Here is a 20,819-nt window from a genome sequence, read left to right as displayed (position 1 = left end):
TGATGTGAAGTAAGTGTTTGAGATGAGCTCTAATCACATTTTAACAACCACAAATATGTTAGTGACCTGGTGGTTTCAGCTCCTAAATTGTTAAACATGATTCTGTAAAAACTTGTGCAAAATGAGTTATAACTCCATAGTTTAATTTAAAACATATAAATGCATTTAACTTTATAGTATCACCTTCGTAATTTATTTAATCTCCGTATGCAAAGTCTAAAACAGATCCACATCCAGCATCTTAAAAATTGTTGTAACCCTTGTGCTATCCTAGGCACTTTAACATTGGTAGTGGGGTCATCTAGACCCACTAAACAGTGTGTTGAACCTTTTTTCTTCAATGATTTGTGATCCTCACTGGTGTCCATGGATTACATGAAATCTTTCCACCTTTATCCACCTTTGTCATGGTAGGGAGAAAACCTCAATGCAAGCTTGGGGTCATCTAAGACAGCACAAGGGTTTTAAGAACTGAGTTTTTGCAGACCAGTAGGTGGCGGTAATGCACCTCAACGCTGTGTGCCATCCTCCATAAAACTACGGCACATGAGAAGAAGTGTTTCTGTGTTGCGTCAACAGGGGGCGCTGTTCTTTTGCAACAACAGCAGACTTACACTGAATAAACGAAGAAGACACCAGCAGCTCCTAGCTTAGCTCGCTCCAGAAATGAAACAATGTATTTCATTAAAAGCTACTTAAAGCCTTATTTCCAGAGACGCTCATGAATTTTATTTCTATTTTTTCACCCATTGGTGAGTATAATCAGCAAAAAAATACAACGTACCTTTTTGCTGACCAGGATAACTAAAGCAATCCTTGACTATTTAGCTTGATAACCTTAGCTAGTAAATGTTTTGATATATACGCTGTTTGGTAGCACACTTACCTTATTTTTTGTTTTGTTTGTCTGTTGAGACCATAGACCTGGTTTAGATATATTTTTATGAAGGTTTCTGCTTCATAAAGTGACATTTTGAAGTAGAAGGTTGCTAATGTCGGTGTGTTAAAAGCTAAACTATTTTCAGTGACCTGATGATGTAACCAACAGTAGTTTGTGCTATTTTAAAGTTACACTGCGGAAGCTAAAGTCATGAACCTCATTTTGATATATTCATTCCGTTCGATTTAACCCAAGTAGTTTGGTACGTTTGAAAGTAAACATTTATTTATTTAGTAAGCTAGTAGTTAGCGCTGATTGCAGCTGGCATATTAGCTCAGAACTACAATAATGACCTGAAGGCAGTTAGATGGTTACACAGCCTCTGGAGTGGATAACTTTGGTTTAACATCTGATCCCATAGATGTAGATCTTATTTTAAGGGTATGAAATGATCAGGTTTTTTTTGTTTGTTTGTTTTATAATGGAACAATTGGCTCAAATAAAACATTGACTTCTTCCATTTAAGTGTGTGTTGGTGCAAGATTTTACTATTGCTTAGTAATAAAGTATTGGACCCTCGTAGACCTTTATTTACTGAAGACGTTACAACCAACAAGAATGTATAAGAACAGCCAATTATGTCTAGACTAGACCTGTCTAATTTGTCAAAAATATATTGCTATAGCAGTATTACCATGGATAATATGCAAAGGAATGCAAATTTTTTGTTTCATTGCATGTATAAATACTGCACTGTTTGCTGGTAATCAACAGCTAACAGCAGCAAAAGGTCACTACCGTCATTAACAAAGTTTTTTCTTTCTCTTAAACTTAGCAACTAAATAAAGAAGGGTTTTATGAATATATCAAATTAGTGCATTGAGTCTAAACTTAGTTAATGTCTTTTGCCAAAAGGAGGTAAAAAACAGCTCTGGCTATGCTGATCTCCTGTGTTTTTTGTGTTTTTTAAACAAGATACACGTTTCTTATTGTTTAATTTTTTTGCTGCTTTTTAATGTTTCAAATGCTTATTCTGTAAGCATTTGTTTGTCTTGAAAATGTTGAAGACATACTTCTGTGATACAATTGAACATGCAACAGTCAAGTCTACTTTTGACAAAACCAAGATGGTTTCCCTTTGCTTATTCTGAATGTGTTTCCTTTTTTTTCTAAACGTTACTCCATCTCATGTACAGCATTAAAAACATGAAATGTGTTTAGAAATATTAATAAAAATAACATTTCTTGTTTTAGGTATTAGGTCAAATCTAAAATATTAGTCGTCATATATATTAAAGTATTTGACAATGTATAATTTTTCTATATATTTTTCGCTTTTTTTTGGATCGTTGTAAATCCCTGCTGTTTGCATTCAAAACATGGCCAAAATAGGAACCACAAAACTGCAACTTAAAGAAAAATGTATGAATATTTCTAGAGGCAATATGATGAATTACTAGACAATTTCCTTCACATCTTCTCTAACTTTTAAGCTTTGAAAATATAAACACGTATTTCATTTTTCCATTTTGGGAATTTCCACCAAAATCTTTTATTTCTTTAAATTCTCACTTCTCAGCTAAGTTTTAATGATAACATCCACCTCCCACTAAACCATTCGATTACCTTTGTATAAATCTTATGATATGAGCAAGGTATGTTTTTTAAATGTTGAGTATCTTCTTTGTTTTCCTGATCATTTCTGCGCTTGTTAGCAGAAAAGACAAAGAAAACGTCTTGTTCTATGACGATTAGTCTCATTTCAGTCCTTTTTTCCATCAGTGTCAAATACAAGAAATTACAGCTCTTCTCTTGTCGTGCATCATTAATGCTTGGTGCTTCTTTTTCTGAAGGGTAACCACAAAGGGGCAGCCATGTACTTCCAGGGCGGTCGCAGGAGAGGTAAAGAGGGCATCGCCGTGGCTCTTGATTTCCTGCTGTCGAACGCCCGGCTGGTTCTGGGAGTTGGAGGAGCTGCCTTGCTGGGAATTGCTACACTGGCAGTGAAACGAGTGAGTCTGTCTGTGAGACTTGTATTTTACATTTATGCAGGGTTCTTTTTTTTTTTTTTAGATGCAAAATATGTTCATATAACTTCGACTCTGTGTGCCTTTGCTTGTGCATGGTTGATAAATTGGGTAAACACAGGTATGTTTAGGCCCAAACATTTCATAATTGTGATCAAAAACACTTTTATTTAGTTCATAGAGCGCGCCGGCCGTGCTGCAGAAGATGAAAAAGTGGAGCAGAAGATAGCTGAAAGCTGGGAGGACCTGAGTTTAGCCTCTGCTTCCCCAACTATGATTAGGAAGGGCATTGAAGGTGTGGTCCTGAAGCATGTTGCCAAGGCAACCAGGCAGCAGAAAGGTGAGGACGGCTTGCATTTTCGCTGACTTTAGACCAAAAACAAAACACTTTTTTTTGTTTTTACTTCAGCGTGACATTGTGTCTTCTTAATTAGCTGATCTCTGCCAAAAACCAGAGGCGTCGTCTCCTGATATGCAGCCTAAATCAGAATCAAAGTCCAAAAGGATTCAGCTTTGTGCGCTCAGTTTGCAGGTATGGTCCTCTCACCTGCATTCGAGAAAATACATTCATTCCTAGCAACACTACCTAAAAAAAAAAAAAAAAAGATTTGTTTTACAATAACTAAGAATACTCATCAATATTCCAAATAAAAAATGGTGTTGAACTTCTCCAACCTGTTAGGAACGCCTACAGCAGTACTGCCGCACCAGAGCAGTCCTTGCTCCACATGAGGTCCAGAAAGCCCAGTCTCTGGCTCTGGACATCTGCACTGAGATCCAGCGCTTTCTTCACAGTCGTCATCCAGACATGCCTTTGGGAGAAATGAGCCTCGGCGGTTCTCTGCTGGACGACCTTCAGGTTAACTTAAAAATGGTGTTAATGATAGAGTATGACCCAACATGCACATTTAGCTTCTTTGTCACCTGACTTCCATCGTGTCTGTTTAGGTGGTTAGCGCAGACCATGCATGTCTGCTGGTTCCCCTTCAGCTGGAAGCCTCCCTGTGGCGCCTCATCCCCGGGGAAGAGACTCTCCTCACACATCCTCTGCACTGGATGGTCCGACGATTAAATTTGGAATATTTTCCTAGAGGACGCAGTTACTGGGACAGGTAGCTACATTCGATTTAAAAACATTTCCCATGTAACTTTGCAGTCCCTGCATGTAGGTTTTATGTTTTGTGGGGTCATTTGCTTTTAAGTAAATGGCTTTCCTACTTCCTCCTGTTATCACTATTTAGTGAATGGTCTCCACACAATGAGAGCTGATTGGACTTGGGGTATCAAGCTAGAAAATTGTAAAATAACAGTTCTACAAAACCTTAACTTGAGTTCCTTGTCTTTATTTTAAATTAATCCTGAAAATTCTTCTTGCAGCATCACTGATTTGGGATCTTTGCTTATGTCCCACAGATACCTGGTGGGGGGTTACCTGTCTGCAGAAGTGGTGGTGAACATGTTCAGCAAGGCGGTCATGGAAACGGTGAACTGGCCGGCAATCAGCAGCACTTTGGACTGTCTTGTCAGACCTGTTCTAGGAGGACCAGATCTGAAACTGGAGATCCGGTGTGTGTCTGCTCTTAGCAGCTGCCTTTCTGTTTGTGGACTTATTTTTATCACTAAAAGTGTTGTGACTTTGACAGAAATCTTTTGCTGTTTTGTGTTCTTTTGTTGTGTTTTAGGCCTGGAAGTGAAGAAGCAGCTGAACGCTGCCATCAGCCCCTGTTCATTTCTGTGTTGCCCATCCTGAGGGAGGGGGACGTGGTCCTGACAGCTCAGCCTGAGCTCACCTCTCCCTGGGTGAATGCCTGGCGTCTTTCCCTTTACCCCTGCGAGACTCAGCGTCTGGTTCAGCTCGACACAGCTGATGACGGCTGCCGCAGACAAACAGTTAAAGTCCTGAAGGCCGTGTGTCGACTGAACCCTGCACTGCGAGCGCTGGAGGCCGCCCCGCTGACCAACCTTGTCCTGCACCTCAGTGACAGTGAGTGCGACTGGTCCCAGAACAGCCTCCATGCGCGGTTCCAGCAGTGCATTGTAGAGCTGATCGGCTACCTCGAGCAAGGCGTGTTGCAAAGTTACTTCAAACCAGCCGTCAACCTGTTGAGCAACTTGTCAGAAGACCAGGTGGACCAGATGGGATTCATGCTCTATTGCGCTATATCAGAGCCTGAAATATTGCTCATATAACCTTTTGTTCACTTCTCCCATGGAAAGTAAAAAAAGCAAACCGTTACGGTGATTAAAAGGTCGACATCGTCCACTGATGTCAGCAGCTAAACTCCAGACCTGATTGTTAAACTAGTCAGAAGAGACGTGCCAAGAAACAGAATGAGTTCAACACAGTGTTGTATACGATGTGCATTTAATTTTTATGAAAATCTTTCATAAATAAAATTACATACATTTAAATAAATTAGTTATCATAAGGAGAGTGCAATTGTTATTTAATTGCTTGTATTATTTCTTGTGTGTTCTCTGTATTGTTTGTGTTTTCCTAAAAGTCCATTAAATGCTCTTTATAAAAAATCGACTTTATCTACTTTTCTGTACACATTGTTCAATTCAAACATCGGTATGGAACTTTCTTTTGCATTTAATGTTTGCTACCTATTTATTGTGATCAATTTTAATATGTGTAAATCTTTATTTTAGTTTTCAGGAGTGAATTGAAATTTTTTTTCTCCCGATTGAAAGAAGTGCAAATAAAGTCTTTTTTAAGGTATTTATTTTACTGAGTTGCTTTGTTTAAGGTTGATTGATGACTCACAACAGACTGAGGGTGAGTATTTGCTACCCTCAGTAGAACTCTGGTCATGTTCAGGATGTACCTAGTTTTTGCTCCATGATAGTTAGGATAGACTGCAGTGATCCCTGTGACCCTTTTGGGGAGTAAAAGGGTTCAAACAGGGAGGTGGGGTCAGAAGAGGCACAACTTGTCATCAAAAAATATACTGATAATAAATAAATGTGTGTCTAATCTGTGCCAGAAATGCATTTTATTTTTCATCTAATCATTTTAGACTGAAAAAAAGTATTTTGCATATTTACAGTGCAGGCTCATCTGAACGTATAATTCACAGTGGGTTGCGCACTCTCATGCAAACTGGGTTGAGCGCTGCCGTTTTCTTACTCAGCATAATGCTAATAATGTAAAGCTTTATTTAAATGTTTTTATACATTATAGACATTTTTATTTCACGTCCTTACTTTTACTTTTATACAGAGAGAAGCTGGATGGCATCTATTCCAATGCTGACTCTGGCCGCATGTGGAGGGCCTCGCAGCACATCGGGGACTACAGAAGCAGCACCAGCACCGTCAGTGCTGCAGACAGCCTGCCCGACGACCTCAATTCATTCTACACCCGCTTTGAGACGTCCACCCCCACACAGAGGGACCAATACACTCTTGCACCATTACACCCCCCTTCACCCCCACCTCCATATTCAACATCTCCCTCAGCCAGAGAACCGGCCCCTCTTGCTTCAAGACCACTACCATTGTTCCCCTCCCGAAGAAGAGCCCTCCCACCAGCCTGAATGACTACTGACCAGTAGCACTCACTCCAATCATTACGAAATGCTTTGAGAGAGTGATGCTGACCCCCTTTATCGACTACAGTTCTGCATTCAACACGGTCGTTCCCCACAAACTCACCCACAAACTGCTCTCCCTTGGAATACACCCCACCATCTGTGACTGGCTCCTGGACTTTTTGACTGGCAGGCCTCCGTCTGTCAGAATAGGGGACAGGACTTCAGGCAGCATCATCACGAACATTGGCACACCACAGGGCTATGTTCTCAGCCCATCCTCTACACCCTGTTCATCCACGACTGTGTGGCCTCTCATAAGGACAACATCCTCCTGAAGTTCGCTGACGACACCGCTGTGATAGGACGCATCACTGGCGGGGACGAAGCAGCCTACAGGAGGGAGCTGGCCAATCTGGTGACATGGTGTGAGGACAACAACCTCACCTTCAACACAGACAAGACAAAGGAGATGATAGTGGACATGAGGAAGGAGAGGAGGAACCCTCATCAGCCACTTCTTATCCGGGGTCTGGAAGTGGAGAGGATGAGCAGCTTCAGATATCTGGGGGTCCACATCAGCCAGGACCTCACCTGGACACTCAACACCTTACAGCTGGTAAAGAAAGCTCATCAGCGGCTGTACCTCCTGAGGAGGCTGAGCATGTCCCCAAGAATCCTCAGCAACTTCTACAGCTGCATGGTTGAGTCCATCCTGACCAGCTGTATCACAGTGTGGCATGGCAGCTCTACCGCCATGGACCGCAAACGCCTGCAGAGTGTTGAAGACTGCGTCCAGGATTGCCAGGACTCCTTTGCCCTCGCTGCAGCGCATCTATAAGCGTAGGATCTGTAGGAGAGCTGCTTCCATCATCAAGGATCCCACCCACCCGCAACGTGGTCTGTTCACTCTCCTCCCCTCGGGACGCAGGTACAGGAGTGTGAAGTGCAGGACCACCAGACTCAGGAACTCTTTCTTTCCCTCTGCCATCAGACTCTTTAACAGCTGACAGGAGTCTGGAAGAACAAACTGCACCTTGCACACCCTTCCACATCCTCATTGTTCGCCACTGTTTATGTTTATGTTTATTATCACTGTTTTTGCACATTTAGAATTTGCATGACATCTTGTGGGTTTTTTGTGTGTGTTTATGTTTTGTGTGAATTTGCAATTTCCTGTATACTTTTTTTGGCATTCAGAACAGACAGCAAAGTAAGAGGTGCAGGGAAACCTGTTTCTGTGCATATGACAATCTTCTTCTTCTTCTTTCTCTTTTGGCTTTTACCCATCAGGGGTGGCCACTGCGAACAAGTCGCATGGTAAACTTGGCAATGTTTTACGCCGGATGCCCTTCCTGACACAACCTTCTCAAAGCAACCCGGCTTGGGACCGGCACAGAAGTAGAGAAGGGAACAGGGAGCAGCCCGGATTCGAACCCTGGTTTCACGGACGGAAGGCGCCGCAAACCAGCACGAGCTAAACCGGCTCCTTCTGTGCATATGACAATAAACCCTTTTAATCTTCTATTCTATTCTATCTATCTATCTATCTATCTATCTATCTATCTATCTATCTATCTATCTATCTATCTATCTATCTATCTGTCTATCTGTCTGTCTGTCTGTCTGTCTGTCTGTCTGTCTGTCTGTCTGTCTGTCTGTCTGTCTGTCTGTCTGTCTGTCTGTCTGTCTGTCTGTCTGTCTATCTATCTATCTGTCTGTCTGTCTGTCTGTCTGTCTGTCCTCTGCCTAACCATAGAGGGCGCTTGTTCTTCAGTTTTTGCTTATAAAGTATAATTAGTCTTGTTATCTTTGCTCTGATTGACTGCAATATTGGTGAATCATTTAAAAATGTTTTAAAATTGGACTTTCAAGCGAAACGTGAACCAATGAACGATGGATGACAAATGCTGGACCTACAAAAACCTTTTGAGACTGAGAGACTTTGAAAACTAAAATGTAGAAGACTTTTACCTAAAATAGGTTAAAAAAAAAACAAGAAGAGATTATTGCTCAAAAGGAGAGATGTGTGGACTTTCTCTACAAGTAAAGGTTATACAAGTGTGCACACGTGTGAGTCCATGTCACAGGATGTCTGTAGTATGCTACATAAACTTTTTCCAAAAAATATGAATATGATAGAAGAAGAGTGTCTTCATTTTCATAATTCATAGAATTCATAGAATCCTGAATAGAATGTTGATTCAGGGCCCACTGTTGAATGTATTGAAACTGTTTCTTTTACTTTATTTATATATATATATATATATATATATATATATATATATATATATATATATATATATATATATATATATATATATATATAGGGTATAGGATATAGGATATTTTTTTCACGTAAAATCTTGTGTGGTTCTTGCCGAATGACTAACAGGTTTTCCACCTCTCCTGGGTGGACATAAAACCAATACATTTAAAAGGGTTTTTAACACTCATGTCCATATCTCCATATCTGTTTGAAATAAATAAATATATATATATATATATATATATATATATATATATATATATATATATATATATATATATATATATATATATATATATATATATATATATATATATATATATATATATATATATATATATATATATACATACATATATATATATATATATATATATATATATGTATGTATGTATGTATATATATATATATATATATATATATATATATATATATACACACACAGAGAGAGAGAGAGAGAGAGAGAGAGAGATTTCAAACAGATATCTGCTCCCTTATGCTTCTCTGCTATTGTCAAAAAACCAGAATCTCATGCGTGCATTTAAACATTGTTGGGTGAATAGCAAACCCACCACGACCTTCAGTTGAAGGTACAGCAACACATGCAGGGAAAAACTACCTGCTGGCCCTCTTCCAACCATGAATACCCTCCCCAAACCCCGTCAAAACAGCATCTAAAATGTGTCTGTGAAACTTTCAGAAAGCTTAATTGCCATATAATTGGTAATTTAAGTGGATCAAAATCGTATTTTAAAAGAAATTCAATGCCAACAACCCTCTGGAATTTTTAAAGGCTAATTTGAAACCCACCAAATCTTTTTTTTAAATTTTTTTTATTTTTTATTTATAGAACACAATACAAAACAATACCAGAACATTTACATAAAAATTACAAAATATGGCGAATACAAAACAGAATACTATAATTGGAAAGGAAGCAAAAAGAAGAAAAATTCTTATCAGTATGCAAACAAAAACCTATTTATATTCATAATCATAGAGAAATCAGGGAAAAGTATAACATAAGAGAACAACAATTTCAGAGTTGGATAGTGTTGCAAAAAGCAGGGGGATACAAAATATAAATAAACTGTCTTAGACATCAGGAATATCACTCAGGGTGTCATAAATTGTTATGGCTTTAGGTGAGTCGATTAACTTTATGGAGAAACCCACCAAATCTACAGCAGTGACATGTGACCTGTAGGGGGCAGCATAATAAATGTGTCACTCCTGCAAGGAATATTCATTAGGCGAAGAAGAAGAAGCGCGCGCACATCCGGTCAGTTTGTAATGCTTGGCTCGCTAAGTAAAACATTTTCTTTAGTCCAAAGTTGTAAGGTAAGGTTTATTTGCTTTTACAGATAAATTAGTGCATGTAGTTTATTTTGTTATTTCAATTTATTCATATTGGTATTATGAAGCAGAATCGAAATGTATTTTCTTTTCTCGGCTGTCATTTTACCGTTTTACAAAACTTGCTTAAAATGAACACAAACAACGCAGATTTCTTTTGGGCTAAAATGAAAAAATCTTGCTTTTATTTTTGTGGCCAAAAGTTCCACTCAGCGCTGTTTCTATTAATGCTGATAAATTCTAATTTTCGAACAAAAACAAATTTTAAAGTTTGTTCTAAGTATGTCTGTTTTTTTTTTTTCCTCAGACAGAAATTGTCATGTGCACTGCTGGAGACGGCACAGAAATAATCATCCTCAGTGATGATGAGGAGGAGGATTCGGAAAAAGACTCTGAAAATAACCAGTCATGCCTCATCATAGAATATGGCAATAAAACAGGTAAAAAAAAAAGCAGTTTAAATTCCTTTTTTGGTTCATTTTGAGTTATAACTACATGGGTTTGTTGATTTCTTTGTGTTTCAGATGAATCATTGCAGTCGGACTCTTTGGTACCTTCGAGTGCTTCAGATGAGGACCTGGTTGTGACTTTCTCCCGACGGGCTGATGTGCTGCCTCACGCACGTTATGACTGTCCCATACATCCTTTCATGTGAGGACATTGCAATAAAGATAGTTTACCCTCCATCCAAGGCCTTAACAAACACACACCTCTCTGTTTGTCTTCCTTCAGAGCTGCAGATTGTGAGTCGGCCGCTCCTCTGGCTGGTAACCAGCTCATTTGTGATCAGTGCTTCTGCTACATCTGTGATAAGCTGGCTTCATCGGTATGTTGATGCAAACGTTACACTACACATCCACCTTTCAAGACCTTTCATCCTTGAGAAACTAGATTCAGATTTCTTTGGTAATGTGGAAAGGCGGCAGACTTCAAAACAAAGTGTACTTTTCTCATGAATATTCAAAATTGAGCAGATAAACTTGTTCTGAGAGGCCAAATATGTGAATTTGTGGTTGGGGGAAAAATGGTTTTTGTCTTGAGACTCAGATCTTTCAAGCAGAGGAATATGTTTGCTCTTTTTTTACTTTACTACATTATTGTATTTTATTATAGTTTCTATGCATTTATTTTGCTTTTAAATTAAAACAACTGTTTAAAAAAATTCACATTCTGCTGTGACTAAGTTCCGTCGTCCACAGTTTCTGTGGTAGGACGGTGTGAAAGGTTATTTTCCTTTCAAATAAGTTACAAACTGATTGAGTGTTGTGTGCTTTCAGTGTGTGATGTGGACCTGCAGTGGACGGTGTCACTGTAACAGCCACAAGAAAAGCGAATTCTGGAACAATCTCAGAAACAGTTTTCTGCTGGGAGAACTTAAGATGTTCAACTTCTCTCTGTCAGAAATAGACTCTCATCTCCGACATGCAGGTACACGTGTGCACAAAACTTTTAGGCTGACAGTCTTAATATAACTCGCTTTATACATATAATTTTTTTTTATATTTGTCCAGAAATTATGCTTCAGCTCTTCAGACAAGAGGTGTCAGCAATTCTCTCCTCCTTTATTCGGGGGCAAATCGTACAACAGGATTGTAAACAGGAAGTCATCCACGAGTGAGTCTTTTTGCTTTGCTATTTTTCTATATTTGTTTCAAGAATGTATTTAGAGTTTAGAGTTTAAAATAGTCTAAAAACCTTTTTTTATGCATCTTTTCTGCAAAGTCTTTAGGATGCTCTTTATCTTTAACTGTAGAGGTTCAAATACATTTCAACATAATAAAAATAGACAAAATTATTTGTTTTTTTCATTTTAACATGTTTTTTTACCTTGCTATTAAAAAGTGTATAAAGCCACTAAATGGTTTTTGGGAAAAATTAGGATTTGAATTGTATTTAAAAAATCTTTAAAAAGAGAAAAACTACAGTTGTTACCATACAGTAGATCTCATCCAGTAAAATACTGCTCTAACTTTTAAATTGTTATCTTCCGGATATATACTTTATATATACAGTTGCATCCTGATCACTGCTGAAAACTGATTAGAGTGCAAAGTATCATGTGAGGCAGGTGTTGGAGGGGCATCTATTTTTCTCATCTGTAAGCTGCTGCTGGTAATCAATCTCTTCCTCCCTGCCTGTTTTCTGCTGATCAGCTGACTCGGGTGTCCTCCTCATTCTTATTGACCGAACTCCCCTGATCCAGCAGTTAAGAGAGAAAAGGAAAATTCAAATGTTACTTTTTTACTTGAGTTTTGCTGCAACATTCATGCTCAAACAGCATTAAAAGTTCTGAAAGGTAAAAGCGTTGAAGTAATTTTGGATGACCGTTGCATATACTGTGGCTCTAGTGGTCGGAAAGCTTTCACAGGGAACCCAATGCATTTTAGTCTTAAGATTTTAAAGGGTTAAATTTTCACACATGGTATTTCCAGAACTTGTAAATAAAAAAATATAATTCGAACTTTTTTCTTCTTTCAGTTACACACCAGTTTTCAACTTTGTGACTTCATTTCTGAACAAAGCAGACAAGCAGAACAGCAGAGCGGCAGCTGTACTGAACCTGGGAGCTGCTGAAGTGTTTATGAAGCATTTTCAAGTATCAGGGTACACAAAACGACACCTTCTACTGTGAGATTAACTATGTGCTTTTCCACTGTTTGTGAAGTCCTCCTTTTGTCCTTGCTTTGTCTCAGACCTACTGGACCGTCTCCCATGTCAAACGCTTCAAACGCCAAGGTGGCGTTACTGCAGAGGTGAATGCATGCAGAGTCCCAGCTCATGCTGGACATGGAATCTTCTTCACTTATGTTTTTCTTTCTTTGCAGAGTTATAACATCCATGCAGAGGCTTATTGTTATGGCTAATTTCCCTCCAGGATTTGTCCAAAAACTGCAGAATTTTTACCAGAAAACAACATTTTTCCCAGTGGACATAAAAAGCATGAGGAACAGGTGTGCACGCATTTGTGTTTTCTAAACATTTTTCCATGCACTTGATGAGCATGACTTGATGCGGATGTGCTTCAGCTTGTGCGTCCGCCCCTGGGACGACGTCCTGCTGGTGTCTGTGCTGAGGGGGCAGAACGTTTCGGGCGTCCGAAAAGACAAAGGCAAGAAGACTCATCTGACTGAAGAGATGTCTGTGGTTCTACTGAGGAGTGAGCTGCTTCAGCAAGAATGCAGGTTCACATGTTTTACCTTGATAGATGTGTTTTCTTTGATCTGTTTCAGTCTTTGGTAAATTGACTGTGAACCTTTAGTAAAAGCATCGTAAAGTTTTCGTCTCCCTGTGGTCTGCAGGTACAGGGAGTTGTGTCGGTATCTGAAAGTCGTTCAGACTGATGAATCTGCACGGTGAGTTCACATCCTCTGCACAGAAGGGTTCTTAAAAAATAGTTTATGTCATTGTGAATGATCAAACAATACTAACATTATAGAAGAGCTACAAAATATCTGAATTAGTCACTATTATAATGGATTTTTTTCTACAAGACTTTTATTTTGAAAGTAAAAATGAAGTTCTTGCTTGGTATTGGGTTTTATTCTGTCTTTTACTGGTCCCCACTGCTGTTTGGTTATACTGTTATTTAAAATCAATCATTTAATGAGTACACAGATATAATTTGCTGTTTTTGTATTGTTAAAACAAAATTAATAAAGAAAATCTCTGAAATTTAACATGCAAAACATGTTTCTGAACACGCATAATTCAATACACATTTTTCTCAACCACTACATGTAAAATACAAAATAATATTCACTCCACAAAATAAAATGAGTAAAAAAAACAAGTAAAAATAAAAAAGAATGGAAATAGTTTTTTTTTCAACTGCATTTAGTGTGTTCTCTGTAAAGTTTAACCACAAGTAATGAAATGAAAAATGCCCTTTTTACTTAATTTTAAAAACTGTTGAGGTCTTTACTTTATTGACAAAAGGCTGTTAAGTTTTTTGCAGCTTGTAGCTGTCATGTTGTGTTTCAGAGTTGATGTTAAAGTCCCACTCCAACTATATTTATATTATAAAAATCAATCATCTCTTAATTATGATAATGTTGTTCTTGGCCAAAATCAAAAAGTTCCCTTTTTTAAGGCATATTTTTTGTACATCGCCAGGGAAACCTGAAACACACACACACACACACACACCCACACACACACACACACACACCATTGTGTGAGCCCCAAGCTGACATTAGCAGTGCAAAAAAATGTCGAGGGAGGTTGGAGCTATCCAGCCGTACAGTTTTGAGGAAGATAACTCATGGGGGGGGTAAGGAGGAAACGAGCAGTGAAACTTTGGCTGGCTCGTTTTAAATTATTTTACATATGTCCTACATCATGAAGAACATGTTAAAAACACCAAAAACTGGATTCTCATTGGAGTAAGTCTGTATAAAAAAGGTAATTCTGTGTCAACATGCAGTTCCCATAGATTTCAAACAGATATCTGCTCCCTTCTGCTTCTCTGCTATTGTCAAAAAACCAGAATCTAATGCATCCATTCAAACATAGGGACATGAGTGTTAAAATCCCTTTTAAATGTATTGGTTTTATGTTTTACTTTTCAGCTTCCAACAGTTACAAGACCTCATTCCCTTTTTCCTGTGCATGCAAGGAGACCTGACAGAAGCTATGACGAGCTTGTTCCCATCAGTCAATGCCCCCGCCTGCCGCTTCTCTCCTCAGCTCTTTCTTACGTATCTTCGCATTTTCCAAACGGCCAAAGCGCCAAAGCTGATAGTGTGCCAGCCAGAGCAGCTCTACTGCCCCAATGCTGTCTGGGAGCCCATTAAAGGTCAGAGAAACATGACATCATCTTCATTTTTTTTTTGTTTTCCAACTTGAAAGGGTGAAACACGCTGGTTCTGACTCCTGTGTGTGTGTAGATGCTGTTCCTCTGAGGTGTGTGGACCTGGTGAAGTTTGCTCTCAAGGCTCAGAGGTGTTCTGCTGCCGTCTACAAGGATGTAAGTCTGCAGTGTCACGACTCTGAGCCTGAAGACCCACTCCAAGATAAACCTTTGTTTTTGGTGGTTTTTTAACATGTTCTGCTAGCATTTTTCTCGCAATGGTAGACATGTATCAAATAATTTCAGATTATAACTGTCTTTCTTTATTTAAACTGAGATGGATCAGGAGATGAAAACCTGCGACTCAAAACTGTACAGCTGGATTGCTCTGATTAGGGCTGCACGATATGAGGAAAACTCGCGATATGCGATATTGGTGACTAATATTGCGATAACGATATAATTCGCGGTATATAAACAGACAGCAAAACAACCAATTTCCATTTCACTGCAACAGTTTAAAAATTATACTCCAAATGACCCTTGTCGACATAGGAGGCAAACATCAAACATAAAAGGGCTGATTTGATTGATCAACAACGTAAACGGGTCCTTCCGATTGGTTAAATGCATAAAGGGATTTATTTCATTTGTTCAATATTTCAAGCTGCCATGAGATTGTTTTAGCACATTTAAGGTAACCATTTATTGCGATTTTCGCCATCTTTTGCGGTATGCAAAATGCACAGCTTAATGTCGCGATAACGATAAATTTGCGGTATATTGTGCAGACCTAGCTCTGATATTGCTTGCTGCTATTTTTTGTTACACTAATGCTAGCTTGAGGTAGTGAGGGGCTGAAAACTAAAGGGAGAGAATGTAACCAAAAGAACGTTGGAATTTTGACTAAGGGTTGCTCCGCATCACAACCCAGAGGGGAATTTGAGCCACTGCTACTCTGCTGTAAATATGTCTTAAAAAAATGAAGCATGCTTTTTGATTTTGGCTGAAAACGGCATGATCATAACTAAATGACCATTTGGAATGATTTTCCAATAGAAAAAAAAGGCTGATGATGAGTGGAATCAGGTTAGCATAAGCAGAGTGTGTGCCCCGAGGACCAGGGTTGGGAAAACACCGGATTAAATCCATTCATCCATCCATTTGTTTCACGGAAGCGAAGGTTCAGGCTTCTACGGCGCGTGTTAATTTCTGATAATGCACGCTTCGTCTGCCATTAACCCCTACTTAGAATGTTGGCAGTCATTTTTGGGTGTTTTTCTGGACTGACGTCTGTGTTTCATTTGCAGTCTCAGTGTTGGACCAGTTTACTCACAATTGTCAACTCGTCCACCGCTTTCCCCCAACCCAGCCCAGAGTTTCTCTGCGTAGGTTTGACCTCTTTTACGTCTTTTAAACCTGTGATACTGTTGTAGTTTTCATTCAGCTTTTTTTTTTTTATCTCCTCGCTGGTGAAGGAGTCGCGGCATGTTGTGAAATCCATACTGCTCAGCCATCAGAATTCCAACGTGACCATCCCTCGATCTTTTCACGAGGTCAGAACACAACAGGCACAAAGACGGCGCTGGTGATCTGACAGGTGCCTTTGGTCATCGGTAAGCTGCTCGTGTTTACCTTTGTGTGGCTTTGTTGGCAGGTGTACCCACATCAGGCCTTGCTGCTGTTGGTGACGGGAGCTCTGAGTTTCAGAATCCTAAATGGCGCCCTGTGTCCCGCTCTACCCGTGATCAACACGTTTAAGGTGATCCTCTGTGCGAAAACAGCTTTTAGAAAAGAACTCAGCAGTACATAGACATTGATAGCAACTTTAAAGTGGTTAGTAGAACTTCTACGATCAAAGTTATCTCTACTTGATTCTTTAGGAGCAACTAATGAGGTTTTCCTAAAAGAAGAAAAGTGAATTAATTATATTTATTGTTAATGGTTCTTGAAATTGTTTTTTGTTTTATGGATGATTTTAGTCCCACTTTTAGGAAAAAAAAATGTTGGTTATCTCTGCTTTGCAACAAAATGCCTTTAAATATGTTAAGTTTAAAGAAAAAAGTTTTTTAATTTTTTATGTTAATTAATTTTTTTTACTAAAAAACAAGTCAGTTACTGTTTTTTTTTCCATTAATTTCCTCAACAATTATTTGATTTGACAGAAAAACAGTTCTCTGAATGTGAAGCAAAGTGTTTTAAAACGGACTCTTGTTTGCAGGACAACATGTGGGCTTTTAGGTGGATGTTTGAAAACTTGGCTGTAAGCGAAGAGCGACTCCAGTCGTTCTTTCAGGACGTCACACAGGAGGTTGCAAACTCAACAGGTACGAGAGATTTGATTCTTGACTGTCAGAGCGCTAAACTCCTCAAGATTTTAAATAAAAGATTTTTAAGGTTTGTGTTCAAATGCTCACATTTTCAGAATAGCTAAGGCTGATGAACATGAATACTAAATAAGTAATTAATTTCTAAAGTTTAAAAGCTTTGTGCTTTAGCTGCAAGTGGAAAAGTTCCTTTTTTTCTGTTTCTGATTATTTTTAATTATCGTCTGAAAGCATTTTTGCATTTTATAAACACTGGCTTTCAAAATCTCTATTTCATATCCGAGCAATGACTGACATTAGCATGATTTTTCTTTAACAAGTCAGAGGGACTTTGTCCTGAATTTGGGTAAAAATGACCTCTTCCCTATAAAGAATATTGTTGGGAAATCCAGTATTTCTATTATGCAAATTCACAGAACTAAGAGTGACTAGACAGACTTTTGTAAGATGAGATGAGAGCTCCTAAAGTCAGAGAGACAGAAGTAGCCTGATTTACCAAATCAAACAGCACATGTCATCCTGGCGCCGTTGTTTTAGGTTAACTAATGATTTCAGAGCTGTTCAGACTTCTGAAACAGGTTTATCCATTCTCCAGACCTCAATCCAACAGAGAATCTGTGGAGGGACTTGAAAGTCCATGTTGTTAAATAACAGCCCTAAATAAGAAGGGAAGAAGAAAGGAGCAGAATAGCAACTTTTTTGTCCCACAGTGGAAGGGTATTAAAAACACAGAATAATTAGTTTAGCATAGAAATAAATAAAAAATGAAGTCCGACCTAAAGGTGGCAGCTTCTTGAATAGTTTTACTAAGACGTTGCTCTGTTTCTTCACCGTCAGCTGCAATGCATTTGTGGTGAAACACCTTTGTATCAGCTGGTCATGTTACCGCTAACCTACAGAGACAATATGGAGGATCAGATTGCTCTTTGTACTCTATCAACAGCTTCCCTTCAGTTTTCTCACCAACCTAAAAGCTAAATGATCCCTGCAGGTGTGGAGACCACGAGTCGGTCATGTGACAGCAGCCGGCTACCATTTAAAACATGAAAACACAATAGTCTTGTTTGTCAACACTATTCTCACAGCTCATAAAGTGACATAAGTGCAGCATTATTTGTAATGATTGCATGTTTGTGCAGTTTCAGGTCATGAGTGTTGCAGCTGTAATCTTACAGGAGTTCTCATTCCCCGTTTGGGAATTTCGGTTCGTTGGATGTAAAGTGTAAAGAAACAGCTGCAGCTCAACATGCGTTATGGCTTCATCCATGATGGGGGTGTTTTGTTCCTGTCGATGCAGTAAGCATGTATGGGTGTGTGACTTTTCTTCTCCGTATTTGGCTACCCTCTTGGGGGAGCATTAACCTGCAGACGCAGCCGCAGTTGGTAAACATTTGGTGATTAACCCCCTCAATCCCAACCCCCTAATGCTGAGTGTCAAGCAGGAAGGCTGTGGGTCTTTGGTCTGACTCACTCCACCATGGATTTGAACCGACCATTTTCAGGCTGGACTTGGCCACCTATAGACTGGATCAATGTTGTAGGAGGTCCACAGTAGGATCCTAAATCAGGAAAAGGAACCCTGAAGGGCATTGACCATAGGTTACTCCGCCCCAACCCAGCAATGTTCCAAAAATGGGCGTTTGTGTGGGACACAGTAAAACTTCTTAAGACCTACATTTGACATGAATAGAATATAAAACTATTCAAAGTTCTGCCTCTAGATTGTACCTTGAAATTGGATTTTTAAAATAGAGGTCAATGGGAAATTGCTCCATTCTGAATTCAGCCTCTAGTGGTCTTTTTGAGGAACTGCAACATTTGTTGCGTTCTGCTTGGTTTTAAATAGTTTTTTTTGATTGGTAGATTTATTTTTGTGCCAGAAAAATCCAGTCGCAGCCTTTACGATGAATACAAAACCATTTAAATGTCTTGCTGATTTTGAACATTTCCACTCGGAGACAGAAACTATGTAGCATTCATTCATTGCTGGATATATTTTATAAAAGTATTTAAACCCTTAACAAAATGTGACCCAGTTCTTAAGGCTTTAACATTTGTCTGTAATGATGGATGTGACGTTTCCTGCTTTCACTGATTTCACATGTCGACTCGGCGATGTGCCTTGATTCGCTCTAGACTTTGTCAGAATGAGCTCTGGGTTAGTCCTCCACTGTTACCTCAGGTGTTTCAGGTTATTGCTGGAGGCTCCGTACGTCACTCATTGGTTGAATGCTGTAAAGCATTCAACCCTTTGTTTTCCTGTTTCTCTTTATTTCTTTATTATTATTTATACTATCTTCCGCCGTTTTTTGACACTTAACTACTTCTACAATTTTTAACCTATTTTAACCATTCAACTTTTAAACTCTTCAGCTCCTTTAACTTATTCCAGCTATGACTTTTGGTTTTTCTAATCCTTGTACTTTTTAAGATATTCCAGTTTTTCCGGGAATTTTTGCCCTATTAAAATGCATTGGGAAGTTATGGTACATGAGGTTCTGGGTTCGACACCCGGTTCGGACCCTTAAATTTTTTTTTACCATTTTACTTTTAAAATGTTGAGCTCTTTCAACTTATTACAGTTATTACTTTTGGTCTTTCAAATCTTTGAACTTTTCAAGATATTCCAGGATTTTCCAGGATTTTTGCTCTATTAAATTACATAGGGAATTCTTGTGCTTAACCTCTTTTACAGGTTTTCACCTATTTTAACCATTTTACTTTTAAAATGTTAAGCTCTTTCAGCTCAGTTCAGCCATTCCTTTTACAAATTAAGCTTTCTTTCAGCAATACAGCATTCAACCCTGCATTTTCTTCTGGAAATGCAGCTCCTTCTAGTTTGTAATGTGTGCAGAAAAGAGGCTGTGCTACAGGTTGATTTGTCTTGTTCATGCTCAATGTTTGGTCTTGGGGATTGTGTTGATCGAGCTTGATTCTTATTCCTATTTGACCGCAACACTTTTCCCCCCAGTTCTCCTCTGGAGCATTAAGATGACTTCTTGATACTGTCAGGTATTTTAGGTTTCCTTTCACGTAGAAATGGCTCCACTGGTTTTCTTTTTTTCCTTCTCACTGGGCCATTCGGATGGTCTTGAAAGTCATTCCTAATCTCGTCCTCGACAGCCTTGGTCGACTCTCTGGTCTCGGTGGAGTTATTGGAATCTGAATCTGTGAACATACCAGGTTACAAGAACCGCTTTATGACCTGGAGAACTTGAAATCCTGTTGATTAACATTTTTGTTGTTGTATTTTTTTTAATTTCCGGATTACCTTGTCCTCCAAACCTTAACTGTTAAAATAAACCCACAATCAAGAGTTGGGATTCATATCTTCTGGTTAACAAACTTGCAAAATCAGGAGAAAATCGTTATAATCTTTCAGACATCATTGGTTTAAATCTGCTGCATTTTCTCCTAATCAGACAAATCTTCAACTGATAATGCGGATTGGAAGATTTTGTAACTACATTTTATTTCTTCCGTTTACAGGCTCTCCATTGGCTGTCAATCTCATCCTCTCCTAACAAAAGGCGTCCTGACAGATTCTGCAGTAAGAGCAGCCACTCTGATCGGCACTGTACATCTATATATTCAGAAAACATTCTTTAAGTTTAGCTCTACATGTTAACAAACCC

General features: G+C 38.9%; 2 protein-coding genes across 4 annotated transcripts in view; both read left to right on the top strand.

Moving 5' to 3' along the window:
* Positions 1–570: 570 nt before the first annotated feature.
* On the top strand, positions 571–5,632 carry mief2 (mitochondrial elongation factor 2). Its single transcript, XM_023958454.2, has 8 exons — positions 571–752; positions 2,734–2,892; positions 3,082–3,247; positions 3,342–3,439; positions 3,590–3,766; positions 3,856–4,019; positions 4,321–4,473; positions 4,590–5,632. Exons 2-8 carry the CDS (start codon positions 2,755–2,757, stop codon positions 5,095–5,097), a joined length of 1,404 nt encoding a protein of 467 aa, XP_023814222.1. The 5' UTR covers positions 571–752; positions 2,734–2,754; the 3' UTR covers positions 5,098–5,632.
* A 4,253-nt stretch (positions 5,633–9,885) lies between these two features.
* Positions 9,886–20,819, top strand: part of zgc:112980 (uncharacterized) — an 11,744-nt gene continuing 810 nt past the window's right edge. The window contains exons 1-18 of one of the 3 annotated variants that reach the window (XM_023958462.2): positions 9,887–9,994; positions 10,376–10,508; positions 10,593–10,719; positions 10,801–10,894; positions 11,346–11,496; positions 11,580–11,682; positions 12,547–12,672; positions 12,762–12,821; positions 12,894–13,019; positions 13,095–13,250; positions 13,368–13,421; positions 14,637–14,863; positions 14,955–15,034; positions 16,168–16,245; positions 16,336–16,413; positions 16,515–16,619; positions 17,079–17,184; positions 20,674–20,734. In XM_023958462.2, coding sequence (XP_023814230.2) covers positions 9,935–9,994; positions 10,376–10,508; positions 10,593–10,719; positions 10,801–10,894; positions 11,346–11,496; positions 11,580–11,682; positions 12,547–12,672; positions 12,762–12,821; positions 12,894–13,019; positions 13,095–13,250; positions 13,368–13,421; positions 14,637–14,863; positions 14,955–15,034; positions 16,168–16,245; positions 16,336–16,413; positions 16,515–16,619; positions 17,079–17,184; positions 20,674–20,708 — 1,899 coding nt within the window. In that variant the 5' untranslated portion in view covers positions 9,887–9,934 and the 3' untranslated portion in view covers positions 20,709–20,734. Of the gene's footprint in view, positions 10,054–10,375; positions 10,509–10,592; positions 10,720–10,800; positions 10,895–11,345; positions 11,497–11,579; positions 11,683–12,546; positions 12,673–12,761; positions 12,822–12,893; positions 13,020–13,094; positions 13,251–13,367; positions 13,422–14,636; positions 14,864–14,954; positions 15,035–16,167; positions 16,246–16,335; positions 16,414–16,514; positions 16,620–17,078; positions 17,185–20,673; positions 20,735–20,819 lie in introns of all 3 variants that reach the window. The other 2 variants (XM_023958457.2, XM_078950846.1) reach the window with 2 other exon arrangements.

The sequence above is a fragment of the Oryzias latipes genome, chromosome 1, assembly GCF_053564925.1.
Source record: "Oryzias latipes strain Hd-rR chromosome 1, Olatipes_Hd-rR_3.1".
Lineage (NCBI taxonomy): Eukaryota > Metazoa > Chordata > Actinopteri > Beloniformes > Adrianichthyidae > Oryzias > Oryzias latipes.
This window is presented reverse-complemented; position numbering and strand designations above follow the sequence as displayed.